General features: G+C 37.6%; 1 protein-coding gene across 1 annotated transcript in view; it reads right to left on the bottom strand.

Moving 5' to 3' along the window:
* The window catches only part of BTBD8 (BTB domain containing 8), a 44,740-nt gene that overhangs the window by 20,605 nt on the left and 10,893 nt on the right, over positions 1-13,242 (bottom strand). The window contains exons 4-6 of the mRNA XM_070939391.1: positions 11,907-12,009; positions 4,092-4,181; positions 1,564-1,644 (exon numbers count right to left, since the gene is read on the bottom strand). Coding sequence (XP_070795492.1) covers positions 1,564-1,644; positions 4,092-4,181; positions 11,907-12,009 — 274 coding nt within the window. The remainder of the gene's footprint in view (positions 1-1,563; positions 1,645-4,091; positions 4,182-11,906; positions 12,010-13,242) is intronic.

Genomic DNA, 13,242 nt, shown 5'->3' on the forward strand with positions numbered 1-13,242 from the left:
ATGGGTTGCTACAGGTTCTCCCCGGTTCGGGTGATCCGGTAGAGGCGATGGTGAGGTGAGAGCGAACCGGTTTGTCCCAACTGTCCGCTGGGCCCTCCTGCCCACCCCTGCGCTACACCTACCTATATTTGCTCATTTTTAGCCCAGCTGATAGGCGTGCCAGAGCGGATTGCTGTGCCTCAGCTGTTCTGAAATGAAATGTGCTTGCGTGGAGCGCAAGTTTGGCGTGCGTGCAAGCAAAGCAAGCACTCACACGCAAATCATGCGCAAATCGCATGCGCGAAGCAAACCGGTGGTAACACCGGTTGAAACCCACCACTGGTTATGACCATTCTTCACACTTATGACCTTTGCAGCATCCCCATCGTCACATGGTTTACATTTGGATGCTTGACAACTGACTCACATTTATGACAGCTGCAGTATCCTGCAGTCATGTGATCTCCTTTTGCATCCTTCTGACAAGCAACGTCAATGGGGAAACTAGATTCACTTAACAATCGTGTTACTAATTTAAGAACTGCAGTAATTCACTTAACAAATGTGGCAAGAAAAGTCATAAAATGGGGCAAAATTCACTCAACAAATTTCTCATTTATCAACATAAATTTTGGGCTCAATTGTGGTCATAAGTAGAGGACTACCTGTATTTAGTTTATCTTCTCATAGGTCTAGTTAAAATCTAGTTAAAATCCTCTCTGGCCTGGTGTAGTCCTCATCTTTCTTCTATTTAATCTGTTGGGCTGGAATAACACAAAATAATCACCTTCTTTTTTATTGAAACATTCACCTTATCCCAGAATAGAAAACTTAATGCTTCCAAATGATCAGAGTATACTTCCTGCAATTGTTTGCCACGGACTAAACTGGCTGGTGCTGATAGGATTTGAAATATAAAATCTTTGAAGAGTACCAGGTTGCTTAGCCTACTCAGTCCTTCCTATTACCAAAGCAAGACTTCAATATCTCAAAGTAAGGTTAAGCACTGGGACTTATTCTTAGATATAGTTCCTTAATTAGATTGAAGCTGGTTACAACAAAGTCTGGTTAAGAGAGACAAGAGTGATCTTAATTATTTAATTGTAGTTTATCATTAGATTTCACACAGATTGGAATTAGGGAAAATTCACCCTCGAGATGATATATCAAATCATACAATAATATATTCTGCTTAAAGTCCCTTAACTAGTAGCTAGGATCTGGAAGTAAGGATGTTTGCATGCCTGCTTAATTAAACCATAAACCAAACAAACCACAATATAGCTTACTGCACTATGTGAACCCATTCAGCAAATTGCTGCAATAAATTGAAACATTCCAGCAAGCATTTTCTATCTGTGTCATACCTACTTAGCATATGAATACTAAGAATAATTATCTCAAAAACACAAATACTATTATTCTTGTGCTAAAATACATATTACATTGCAAGGTTAATCATTTCTGGCACTATTATAACTTCATTTCTGGTTCTTAAGATGCTACTTCTATTTAAGTACAGTTTGTTAAGAGTTAGGAAATAGGCATGGAATATTATTAAAAACAACAGGACTTGACACATACCCAGCATTTACATTTTTAGGGAACTCCAGAACTGCTCCGTAGATAAAATGCAGAATGACAGTCATTTCTGAATGACTTATGCTACAAAACCAGAAGAAAAATTAGTTACACGAAAGAGAATCTGAAGACTATAATAGAGTCTTCACATTTTGTACATCCCATTTAACGCATCAAAAACTAGCAACCTAATCATATTATGCAAGAACCAACATGATGCTTAAGATTAAAGGGCTAGGGGAGATCAGGTTCTTGTCTAACTTTAGCCACTGAGTGATCTTGACCCATTCTTCCTCAGCCTTCTTCACTGGGTTATTGTTGGTTGAGGAATGATAAGCAGAAAACAAATGTACTAAAATAATTTTTATGATGCAAATCTACTTCAGGATAGAACCCCATCACTAAAATTTTATGTAAGGTTATCTCTCAAACTGCCAAAAGATCTCTGTTTTGAAAAACTTAACACTAGAACTCTGATATCTTCTGAATGGGGTAGATGGCCTTCAAAAGAGTCAAGGAAGTGCTATCAGAATTTTTATGCTCATGAGGTTCAGCTGTTCAGCTCTTGAACATAAAAGATTTGTACTCCTGAAGTATTTGGAACAAAATTTTCTACAAGGTTTTCTGTTTCCTACATGTGTAAAATGTTTTGTGAAGATTTCTCCAGAAGCTCATGGGCAGAGAGAAACACAATCAGCTGAAACAGGTGGATGATAGCATACCATGTTTTGGTCTATGAAAAACCTTCAATGACTCCCCCTACTGTAGTATGTACATTGTTTGTGTAGTATAAAACCAGTTGATTATGGCTCATTCAGCAAAGCAGATTATATTACAGCACATTATAACATGAGATCTGAACCAGATATTAATTCATGGCTCTTGTTTAAATGACTGCAAAATTACTCCATTTTGATCTTCCCTCCTTCCATCTCTTTATGATGCCTTTCAGGAAAACTTTGTGGGCAACATACTTCTGCCATCGCTATTCACAAATTGTCCTGTATCCTTTTAGAAGAACCTCTTCTAGATTCTCCTTGTTCCCTTCTGTTCAAGATTCAGTTGTGATTCTGCAAATTACTCTTGCTTTTTAAAGGTACACTTCCATAATAATAAAAACTATGATACCTGTAACACATGGCCATTTCAAACACTAAGTCTGAGCTTCCAGAAAAAGGGGGGAAATCTTTATTTTTACTTAAATAGCAAAATCAACACAGTTGTCTGACTGTATATGGAAACAGAAGATAGCAATAAAAACAGCCAAAAGAAGCAGCACGGCTGCCTTGACAGCTGGTCTCTTAAATATCATTTTCATTATTTTGGGATGAGCCATATGTACTCTGCTCTCAAGTGTTTATCAAAATTACACAAAAATTTGCAATGAGCAGGATGACATGAAACCAGCCATTTCTACTGTAGCAGCAGTGCAGGCAAACTTTTGATATCCTCAGTGTTACATCCAATAAATCCCTCACACCAGTGGCCAACCTTTGTGACACCAAGGACCAGTTTCGTGGAAGATATTTTTCCACAGACTTGGGGGGGAGGAGCCTGCAACTTTGATTCCTCGCATGTGCAGTTTAGAGAAGGGTTCGTGCTTTTATAAGAAACTAATGCCTGATGATCTGAGGTAAAGTTGAGGCGGTGATTCTAGCACTGAGGAATGGCTGCAAATATAGATAAAGCTTTGCTCGCTCACTCGCTGCTCACCTCCAGCTGTGCGCCTGGTTCCTAACAGGCCACAGATCGGTACTGGTCCATGGCTTGGACATTGGGGACCCTGCCATGCACACTTTAAACTCCACTTACTCAAATGAAATTTCTTGGATTAAAAACATACATAGGATGGCAACTTTACATAGGCATAAAATTCTAAAAGCAACTCTGATTTCCCATTCCTAATCCATCACCTAACCATTCTTCACACGACCCCATATAGTTCTGCAAAACTTGCTATGCTCATTGTTCTAAACCAGGGGTGTCAAACTGGCGGCCTGTGGGCCAGATGCATCACATGCAGGCCACACCCACCCCGGCTCCGCAAAGGCAAAAAACATCACGATACCTCACGTGACGCAATCGGGTTTGACACCCGTGCTCTAAGCTGTCACACAGTATGATTCAGTCTGTGAATCTAGTCAGCTATGGTTTATTCAACCATGATGGTTAAGCAAACCACCAAAATTGAAACCAGAGAAGCCTTTATACTCGTTAATAGACAAATATTGCTGCATCTGCCACTGGAACAAAGAACAATGAAAACAAAGATGCAATCGCAATTAAATGCCAAGCAGACTGCAATCTAGCACAGCATGCTATTTTTACTTTTTTAGTCACGAGTTCTGCAAAACAGATGCTGACTGAATTCACAGATAATTCTTACTCAGAACTCGTGCTCAAATGTATTCATCAAATACTATATCAAGCAGACTTAATATGAATTCTTTTACAGGTAGCTTGACTTCTTAAAATTTGCAGTGATTTTAAATTGCCTTTTTCCCACATGATTTGTGAACAAGTCAGCTTACCCTTGAAGAGTGATATGCTCTTGAGAGCTTTCTGCCCAGCTCCCATTCAGCATAGCAGAAAAGTAACTGGATCTGGCACAAAGAATAGCCCTGTGAGAAAGAGAATGAAATACAAACTATGTTACTCAATAAAAATATTTATTTTAAAAGAATATCTACAGACTATTGAAATTCAATGTTCTTGACATGCCAATGTATATTTGTTCACTCTACAATTCTTTCTAATATCTCTGGCATTTAATCCAATTTGGTAAAGAAAAATTAGGAGAACTCTCTGAAATGCTTCCAGTTAAAAAAATTTATTACAGTGTACACCGCCCCCCCCCCCCCCGCCCCCGGGAAAGGAAATCTCAAGTTCCTTTGGGCACAGATTACTAATGCTTTCATGTTTTTGTCCAGAGAAGATATATTCTTTTGACAGTAGGTTTACAACAGGGGTGTCAAACTCGCGGTGTCACATTGTCGTCACGTGATGTATCGTGACTTTCCCTCCTTTGCTAAACTGGGGATGGGGGTGGCCAGCATGTGATGCATCTGGCCCGTGGGCTGCAAGTTTGACAGCCGTGGTTTACAATAATACTATTTCAAATATGAAGAGAGATTTTCCTATAGGTTCATATTACTAAAACAAGATTTTGGGAAGGGGTGTTGGTGGTGGAAGGATTTCTTGAAAAAGATATACAGCTCTGTTTTCATTGGCTGCAAACTTTCATCTGAGGAATTTTTAAAAATCCAAATGGATTGGATTCATGCATGCCAGCTCTTAATTTAATACTTAATTTGCTCTTTCACTCAAGAACCTCAACTATTCCACCATATTACTTCATTGCACAGCATCATATAATAAATTTTTAATTATTAGTTTTTTCATTCTGAGCAGCACTCCAAGTTCTTAAATATTCTGAGTCAGTGGTTCAACAGTAAAATCGTACTATATCTATCTGGTTTCTAAAGTCTTAGATGTTTTCAATTTCAGCTCAGAAAAACAACAACTCTGCTTTCATAAATAGTATTCGTCAATTATAATTGGAAGGGTTCATACATTATGATAAATCAAAATTTTCATAAACTCTAGCTTAATGTTGTTTGTATCTTATGATTAATTATTGTATGTATAACTTATGATCTATGGCCTATCACTTTGCTGTTGTGTGCATTGAGAGCTTATGCACCGGAGACAAATTCCTGGTGTGTCTAATGACATTTGGTGAATAAAGAATATTCTATTCTATTCTATTCTATTCTATTCTATTCTATTCTATTCTATTCTATTCTATTCTATTCTATTCTATTCTATTCTATCCCATCCCATCCCATCCCATCCCATCCCATCCCATCCCATCCCATCCCATCCCATCCCATCCCATCCCATCCCATCCCTATTCTATTGTAAGTTTACTGACAGGTTTGTATTACTTAATCCCTCCTCCTTTTCTTCCTGTCACTATGACTCAATAAACAGTTTTCTGGATTTATTCTTAGCAAGTAAAAAAATGGTGGTATTCAATTTTAGCTTGGCTATAGGATCAGTGCTGTGGAGTCGGAGTCGGAGTCGGAGTCGAGGAGTCGGAGTCGGAGGAAATTTTGGGTACCTGGAGTCGGAGTCGGAGTCGGCAAACAATGCACCGACTCCGACTCCTACTAAATTTAGATTGGAATTTTAAAAAAAGCAAGTTTAAATGTCCCAATTCACAAAAAGTTATAATTAATGACTTCTCTACTGTAAGAATAAAGACCAATGCATGCAGTGCCTCACGTAACCGCAAAATGAACACGTTAAGTGACCGTGAAGAAGCATGCTTTTCATGTGCTTCACTATAAGGCACGCAACGCACAATTAGGAGTGGCAATACTTATAATTTCCATAGTGTTGTGTTCTGCTGTTACAGGGAACGCAGCGCCCATGGGTAACCTAGCCTCTCACTGATAAGGGATTAAGTAAATATGTTTTTTGCAGGACTAGAGACACTTGCATAAGTGAAGGGAATGGAGGGTCAATAGTTCAAGACTGAAGCTGTAAACCATTGGAAAAACTGCTGTCATTCAGCTAAGGCTATAAAAACTTGTAAACTCTGATTGTTAGCTTAAACTTTAAACATGACTATGGGATTCTACTAGGGAAATCATGTTTTATAATAAATGCCCCTTCCTGGATCCTCCCACTGCCCTATCTTCAGCAGCAGATCAGCACACAAAAAGGAGAAGGCAGCAGCTTCTGCCCAACTACCTCTCTCTGCTAGAAGAGCTTAGAACAGCAGTTCTCAACCTGGGGGTCGCGACCCCTTTGGGGGTCGAACGGCCATTTCACAGGAGTCGCCAAAGCCCTCTCTGCCCCCCCCATGCCTTCACTCACCCTCACTCTCTGCTCTGTTGGATCGCTGGCCGTTCGTTTACCCCGCCCACTCCCAATCTATTGCTGCCTCCGATGGCTAGAGGAAAAAAAACTGTTTAAATTCTTGCCACGGGGCTTCAAAGGGCCGCCCTAGAGCCAGTGGTGCAGCCCAACCGTTTGTTAAATTGCTGGCTTGCCCCGCCCCTCCGCACCACTATTTATTGCCAATAAATAGTGGTGGGCGAGGGGCGGGCGACCCAGCAATTTAACAAATGGTTCGGTGGTTTTTTTGTAATTTTATTGGCCCACGGAGCTTCAGCATAGGCTAATTAGCCCTTGATTAGATTGGCTCCCGACCCCCAGCTGATTTGCTCTGAGCTGTTTTGCTCAGTGCTCTTTTGCTTGCTTGGAAAGACTGCAGATTTCCCCCCCCCTAGCTATACTGAAAAACGAAAGAGAAAGTAAAGCAGGCTGTTGGTTTTGCATGTTAGAAAATTAGGCAGGCAGATTTCTTTTCTTTTTCCTCACCAAAAAAGGTAGGTGCAAACAACGGGAAATTTAGGGAAAAAAGGAGATTTTAAAACACAAAAGAAAAAAAGCTCTATTTAACTAGGGAATTGTAATAATTGAGATACTATTAATTGTATATTGTGTTGAAAGCAGAAATGGTTAAGTTGTGGTTTGGAGGAATATATGGGGGAAATTATTTGGTTTATTATTATTGGTAAATATAATTAATTGATTTGTAAGAAATTGGATTGCATGGAAATAATTGGAATATTCATGTTCATATTGATTAATATACAAAAAAGGTAGTTATATAACTAATTGATTTATATTAAAATGTTGAATTCATATTAAACAACTGTAATATTACATAATTAACCAATGTGAGGATGGATATAAAAATAGATGACAATGGGAAGGGGTATAATATAGAATAGAAGGGAAAAATTGAATTTGATTAAGATTAGAGATGAGGATGAAGGGTAATATTGGTTTTTTACAAAAATAGATGAGGAATAAATATGGCAAAAAGGAAATATAGAAATTGTAAATTTAATTGAAATGACTAAACACTGTTTAAATTTATGAACCGGCCAAATACTCTGTTCAAAGAAAATACATTGTATGTTTGTATGTGTGTTTCTAATTATTGTTATTTATTCATATTTGTTCTCTTTTATTCTTTAAAGTTTAACAATTCATTCTTTATCTTAATATCTTTATATTTGTTTGGGGTTGGCTTTCTTCCCTTTCATCTTTTTTATTGTACAGCAATCTTTCTCCTCAAACCTACCACCTCTCTCTTTTCTTTCCTTCTTACTTTCTCTTCCTCACCCTCTTCTTCTCCTCCCTACTTCCTCTTCCTTTCTCCTTCTCCTCCTCTCTTCCTCCCTCTCTTACCCTCACTCCTACTCTAATTTCCCTTCCCTTCCTTCATCCCTCTCTATTGCTGTATCCTTTTATGTATATGGACTACTCAGAGGGCTGAAAAAGTTATTTCTGACTGGTCCTCTCCCTTTTGACCAGTCCTCGAACTTACGACTGTCCTCACATTTTACGTTTTTGCCCTATCTTGTCACCATGGTGAAGAGAAGCAGTTGTGAAATGAGTGACATGGTTGTTAAAAATGCTGCACGGGCATAAATGTGAGGATGGTCATAAGTGTGAGGACCAGTCAAAAGTGCGAGGACCTGTCAGAAATGACTTTTTTCAGCCCTCTATACACATAGCCATGGCCACCCGGTCACATGACCAGCTAGCCACACCCACCCAGTCACATAACCTCCAAGCCATGCCCACAAAATAAGCCACGCCCACAGAACCGGTAGTAAAAAAATTTAGAACCCACCCCTGGTTGGGGGTCACCACAACATGAGGAACTGTATTAAAGGGTCGCGGCATTAGGAAGGTTGAGAACCACTGGCTTAGAAGAACTTGGTGGAACAGCTTCTTGGATTCAACTGTAAGTGTTTATATTGTATAGGACAAATCATGTCTAGGTTTAGTGCTGGGATATATAGCTTATTTGTTTGTATAAAGCCATGTACGTACAACTTACAAGACTGTGTATGTTGATATTAAAAATCTAATTATATGCCAGTTAGTATAACATATTTTATATTTTAGGGAAAGAGGCATCCTAAACAATGGCAAAAAGACTGCTAACAACAAACACAACAAAGTCTACTGTTTATGAGCACTTTGCATTATCAAGTGATGGAAAACATTACGTGTGCCAATGTATTAGAAAAGATGATGATGGTGAAAAACAATGTGATGCAAAAATTAGCAGTTTCAGTGGGCCTGATAAAAATGCACCTACAAGAGCATCAAATTTGAAAAGACACTTACAGCGTTTTCATCCCAAAGTGTTAGAAGCCGTGAATGAGAAAGATAGCAATGAAAACATTGCATCTACTTCTGTGACAAAAAACGTTCAGAAATCTACTGGAGAACAATCACAAATAAGAAAATTCTTTATATCTGACAAAGTTACCATAAGGATGACACCAGAAAAATTCAAACACCACATTATTGAAATGGTAGTAAAGAATAGTGTACCACTATCCTTCTTTTCACAGACAGCCTTTTTAGGCCTAAATGGAGAAATGGCAAAAAAACTTGGTGTTTCTCTGGAAAGAGAAAGTATAAGGAAACTTATAATTGAGGAGGCCAAATGTAAAAAGGAAGAACTACAGAAAGTTATGAAAGGACGTTTTGTCTTCCTTAAAATGGATGCATGCACACGTCACAGAGTCAATTATTTCGCTATTAATGTTAGATTTGTGGATGAAAATAACAAAACAATAACACGGACCCTCGGAGTAAAGGACACTCAGGCACATCACACCAGTGATTACCTTCAGAAGTTAGTGGAGGGTGTTCTAGAAGATTTTGAAATTAAAAAGGAACAGATTTTATGTGTTGTGACAGATAACGCTTCTAACATGTTGAGCACAATTGAGAAGATGAAGGCAGATGAAGAAGGTATCAAACAGATATTAGACTTAGAGGAAGACAGCTCTGCAAGTATTAGAGAAAGTTTAGAAACTGAAGAGAATGCTGACATTTTTTTAGACAACTTTGTTGAAGAAGCATTGAAGCTTGCTACTATTCATCATATGCGATGTGCTGTTCATACACTGCAACTTGCCATAAGAGATGGATTAAAAGATCGCCATGCAGCTACATTAATTGGCAAATTACGGCAAGTAACTGTTGCAGCCAGGGCCCCAAAAACAGATGCAATTTTGAAAAGACGTGCAGGAAAAGGAGCCATTTTGGATCAAACAACTCGCTGGGGAAGCACTTATTTAATGGTGAAGCGTTTGCTTGAACTTAAAGACTTCATAGAAGAAATGGACAATGAAAATCTTGCATTAACTGCAAGCCAGTGGACACAAACAAAAGAGCTGGAGAACCTTCTTTCTCACCCCTTCACTGTCACCAAGAGGTTGCAATGTGATGATCTAACCCCGGGTAAATTCCTCTTGGAATGGAAGAGCCTGTTATATCGCCTGAACAAAAATGGAGGGTTAATAGCTGAGGGCATTGCATCTTCAATGATGAAAAGAGAGAGTCTTTTGCTGGAAAATGAAATCTTGTTAGCGGCTATTTATGTCGACCCAATGAGCCGACTTTTATTGAACAGTAAACAGATTGCTACTGGGAAAAAGGCCCTCTATGATGTAGCAGTTCGCATGAAGGGATTACGACCTGAAATACCTCCACAGGAGGATGGAGTTCTTTTAAGCAATAGTGGTAACTCAGAATCATCTTCTTCAAATGAAGAATTAGACTTTGATTCCTTCTTAGACAAAATGGAAGTTGCTAAAGGAAAGCGACGTCGCATAAGCGTTACAGAACCAGTAAATGTCCAAATAAAAAAATTCCAACAGGAGTTTTATAAAGCACTAAAAGAAGTTGAAAAGTATGATCGCTCATCAAAACTTACTGTTGAAGAAGCCATCCTTGTTTATCCAGAGATCGTTAGTGATGTGGCCAGAATAGTTACTGCAATGCCACCCACCCAAGTCAGTGTCGAAAGATTATTTTCAGCCCTAAAAATAATAAAGTCTGACTTAAGAGCCTCTATGAAAGAGGATCTGGCAGAGGCAATTCTCTTCCTTAGAACTCTACATTGAATTGATTTGCATTTGCTAAGCCTATAACTACATTTCAAGATTAATATAAACCATTTCTAGGTTTTACAGATTTTGTTTTTGGTTCATATAGATAAGCTTTGTTTTTGTTCTAAAACAACCAAATAATGTGGTTTGTATTTTTGAACTGGTAAAGTTCCTGTTCCTGATGTTTATGCCTGCTGCTACTATCCAGCAACTTGATTAATTAAATTAATAAAAAAAAATTAATAAAACTTTGTTGTTTTCATTGTGTTTGTCTTTTGCTTAAACTGTTCAATACAGTAGACTGTTGGCTTCCCAGCCAGTAGTCCTGTGGTAATGACATGTATGTTGCCTTTCTTTCCTTCAAGGAATGTATAAAATACATTCGCATATTAATACAGAGGAGTCGGAGTCGGGGAGTCGGAGTCGGAGTCGGAGTCGGAAGTACAAAAAACTGAGGAGTCGGAGTCAGAGTCGGAGTCGGAACATTTATCTCCCGACTCCACAGCTCTGTATAGGATGCTACTGAGTAAACAACATGCTAGCTTATTAACAGTAAGCCAAAGTTCTCCAAAAAATTCTAGGTTATTGGAATGGGCAAAAAAGGTGAATATTTCTCTGTAGTTTTAAACATGCAACATCTAGAACCCAACATTTTGATATATTATCTTTTCAACAACTTTGGCTTTCTTTCCTGTCTCTTATTTATGCCATGGGCTGCAATAGTTCCTTGATATATGAACAAAAAAATAATAATCCAGAAATAGGTGTTGGAGGTATCTGTGTAGTTTCTTATTTTTTCTTATGCATTAGCAATGATACATTCTACATTTTGTGTCTTGAAAGCTCTGAAGAGTTCCTGGCTCAAGCAACTGTACTTCAAAGCTGTTTTCCTCTTTAAGCAAGACATTTTAAATTGTTGATGGATCAATAACTGATTTTACTTTTTCAATCTTTATAAAGGCTGTACAAGCATCAAGGATAGATGCAGAAAGCATAACACTACCCGTAACCAGGGGTGGGTTCTACTTTCCTTTACTACCAGTTTGCAACAGGCTCACGCGCGTGCCTTCTGCACATGCGCAGATTGCTTCTGATGACATCAGGGTCAATGGGTGGAGCCTCCCGCCAGTTTTCCTACCGATTCTATTGAACCGGTCCGAACCAGAGGCAACCTTCCACTGCCCGTAACACTACCCATATCAGAACTAGAAGACATCACAATTTTTTCATCTTTACACAGATGCAGTAACTTTTAGTACACAGTCGTATAAAATGTCTCAGTGTCTAATCCATCCTTCTCCCTCCTGTACACATAAAAGTCACCACAAAGCCTTTAAAGACAGTTACCTGTGCACTTCAAAGGGTTTTCCATCAATCCAAATATTAATATCTGAAAACCAAGAATTCTGGTAGAGCATCAATAGGTCTTTTCCTAAGCCAGATGCAATTTCTGTTTTGGAATCAAACAGACAAAAAGGGAAAAAACTCTTCCTAAATATATTTTTACTTCAATATTTATATTGAAATTCAAAAATTAATAGGTGAAAACATTTTTAAAATATTCTACTGATGAAATATGTCTTACAAATGCTTAGGTTTTGTATATGAGGGAGCCATAACTTAGCAGTGTTCATGCTATACATAAAAGTATTACGAAATTCAAACTCGCCAAGAGTAATGATAAGATTCTGAGTCATGCAGTTCTGTATCTTATAACCAATATAAATAAATCCTTCATCTTTTAGTTTTGGTGGCAATCTTTATAAACATGGCACCCTTAAAATAGATTAAACTAAAGTTCTCATTATTACAAGTAAGTACGGAAAAAACATAACACAATCCTGGGATTCACAATACAAAACAATTGAGAGCCCCAATTTGGGTAAAGATTTACAATAGTGCTTTAAAATATTCTACTTAGCAATAATGGGAATTCCTATTCTTTCATTCTTTAGCAACAGTGAGTTTGCCCCATTTCTTGCCACATTTGTTCATGCTAATCTATGACACAAGGGATAAATAACTGCTTTATCTGTACTGCAAATTTTCTCTCTTTGGATAGAAGGAAGAAATTCTGACCCTGAAATTTCTAATTATTTAGAATTAAGGTCTAGAATCTAAATTGTAATTGGAGCAACATATTTTTAGTGTTTCTGTATATATTCAATTATTAAATATAGGAGGTTTTTGACTTTCAAATAAAATGGATTTTCAGATAGGATAGAGGAAGAATGGCTATATCTGATGTCTAGGCAGGTTTCCACTGGGAATGCCTTTAGAAGTAACTGTGTTATCATCTTCTAAATTTTTAATTACAAATTTTCCTTCTTCACTTTCACAGTGACCCTTTGTGGGTTATTTTATTTCCCAGAATTATATTAATATAGTTATGAGTTTTGTTTTATTTTTAACTTTATTATTACAAGTTTTGTATTTACATATAATCCTTTTCTTTCTCAAGCTGGTTACTTTGATAAATAAAAACTAGTTTCATTTTAAAAAATTACATAATCTTAGTTGATATATGAATCAACAAAATTAATATAAATAAGCACTTAAAAAAATATCCTCATGCCATATGTCCTAATTTATTTTAAATGTTAGTATTTTAATTTATAGTTAATTTGTTTGAGAATTACAATATCTAGTAAAAGCATTAGTCATATCTGGCAAAAAATATCGA

The sequence above is a fragment of the Pituophis catenifer genome, unplaced genomic scaffold (assembly GCF_029215685.1).
Source record: "Pituophis catenifer annectens isolate HBS135680 unplaced genomic scaffold, rPitCat1.0.hap2 SCAF_3, whole genome shotgun sequence".
NCBI lineage: Eukaryota > Metazoa > Chordata > Lepidosauria > Squamata > Colubridae > Pituophis > Pituophis catenifer.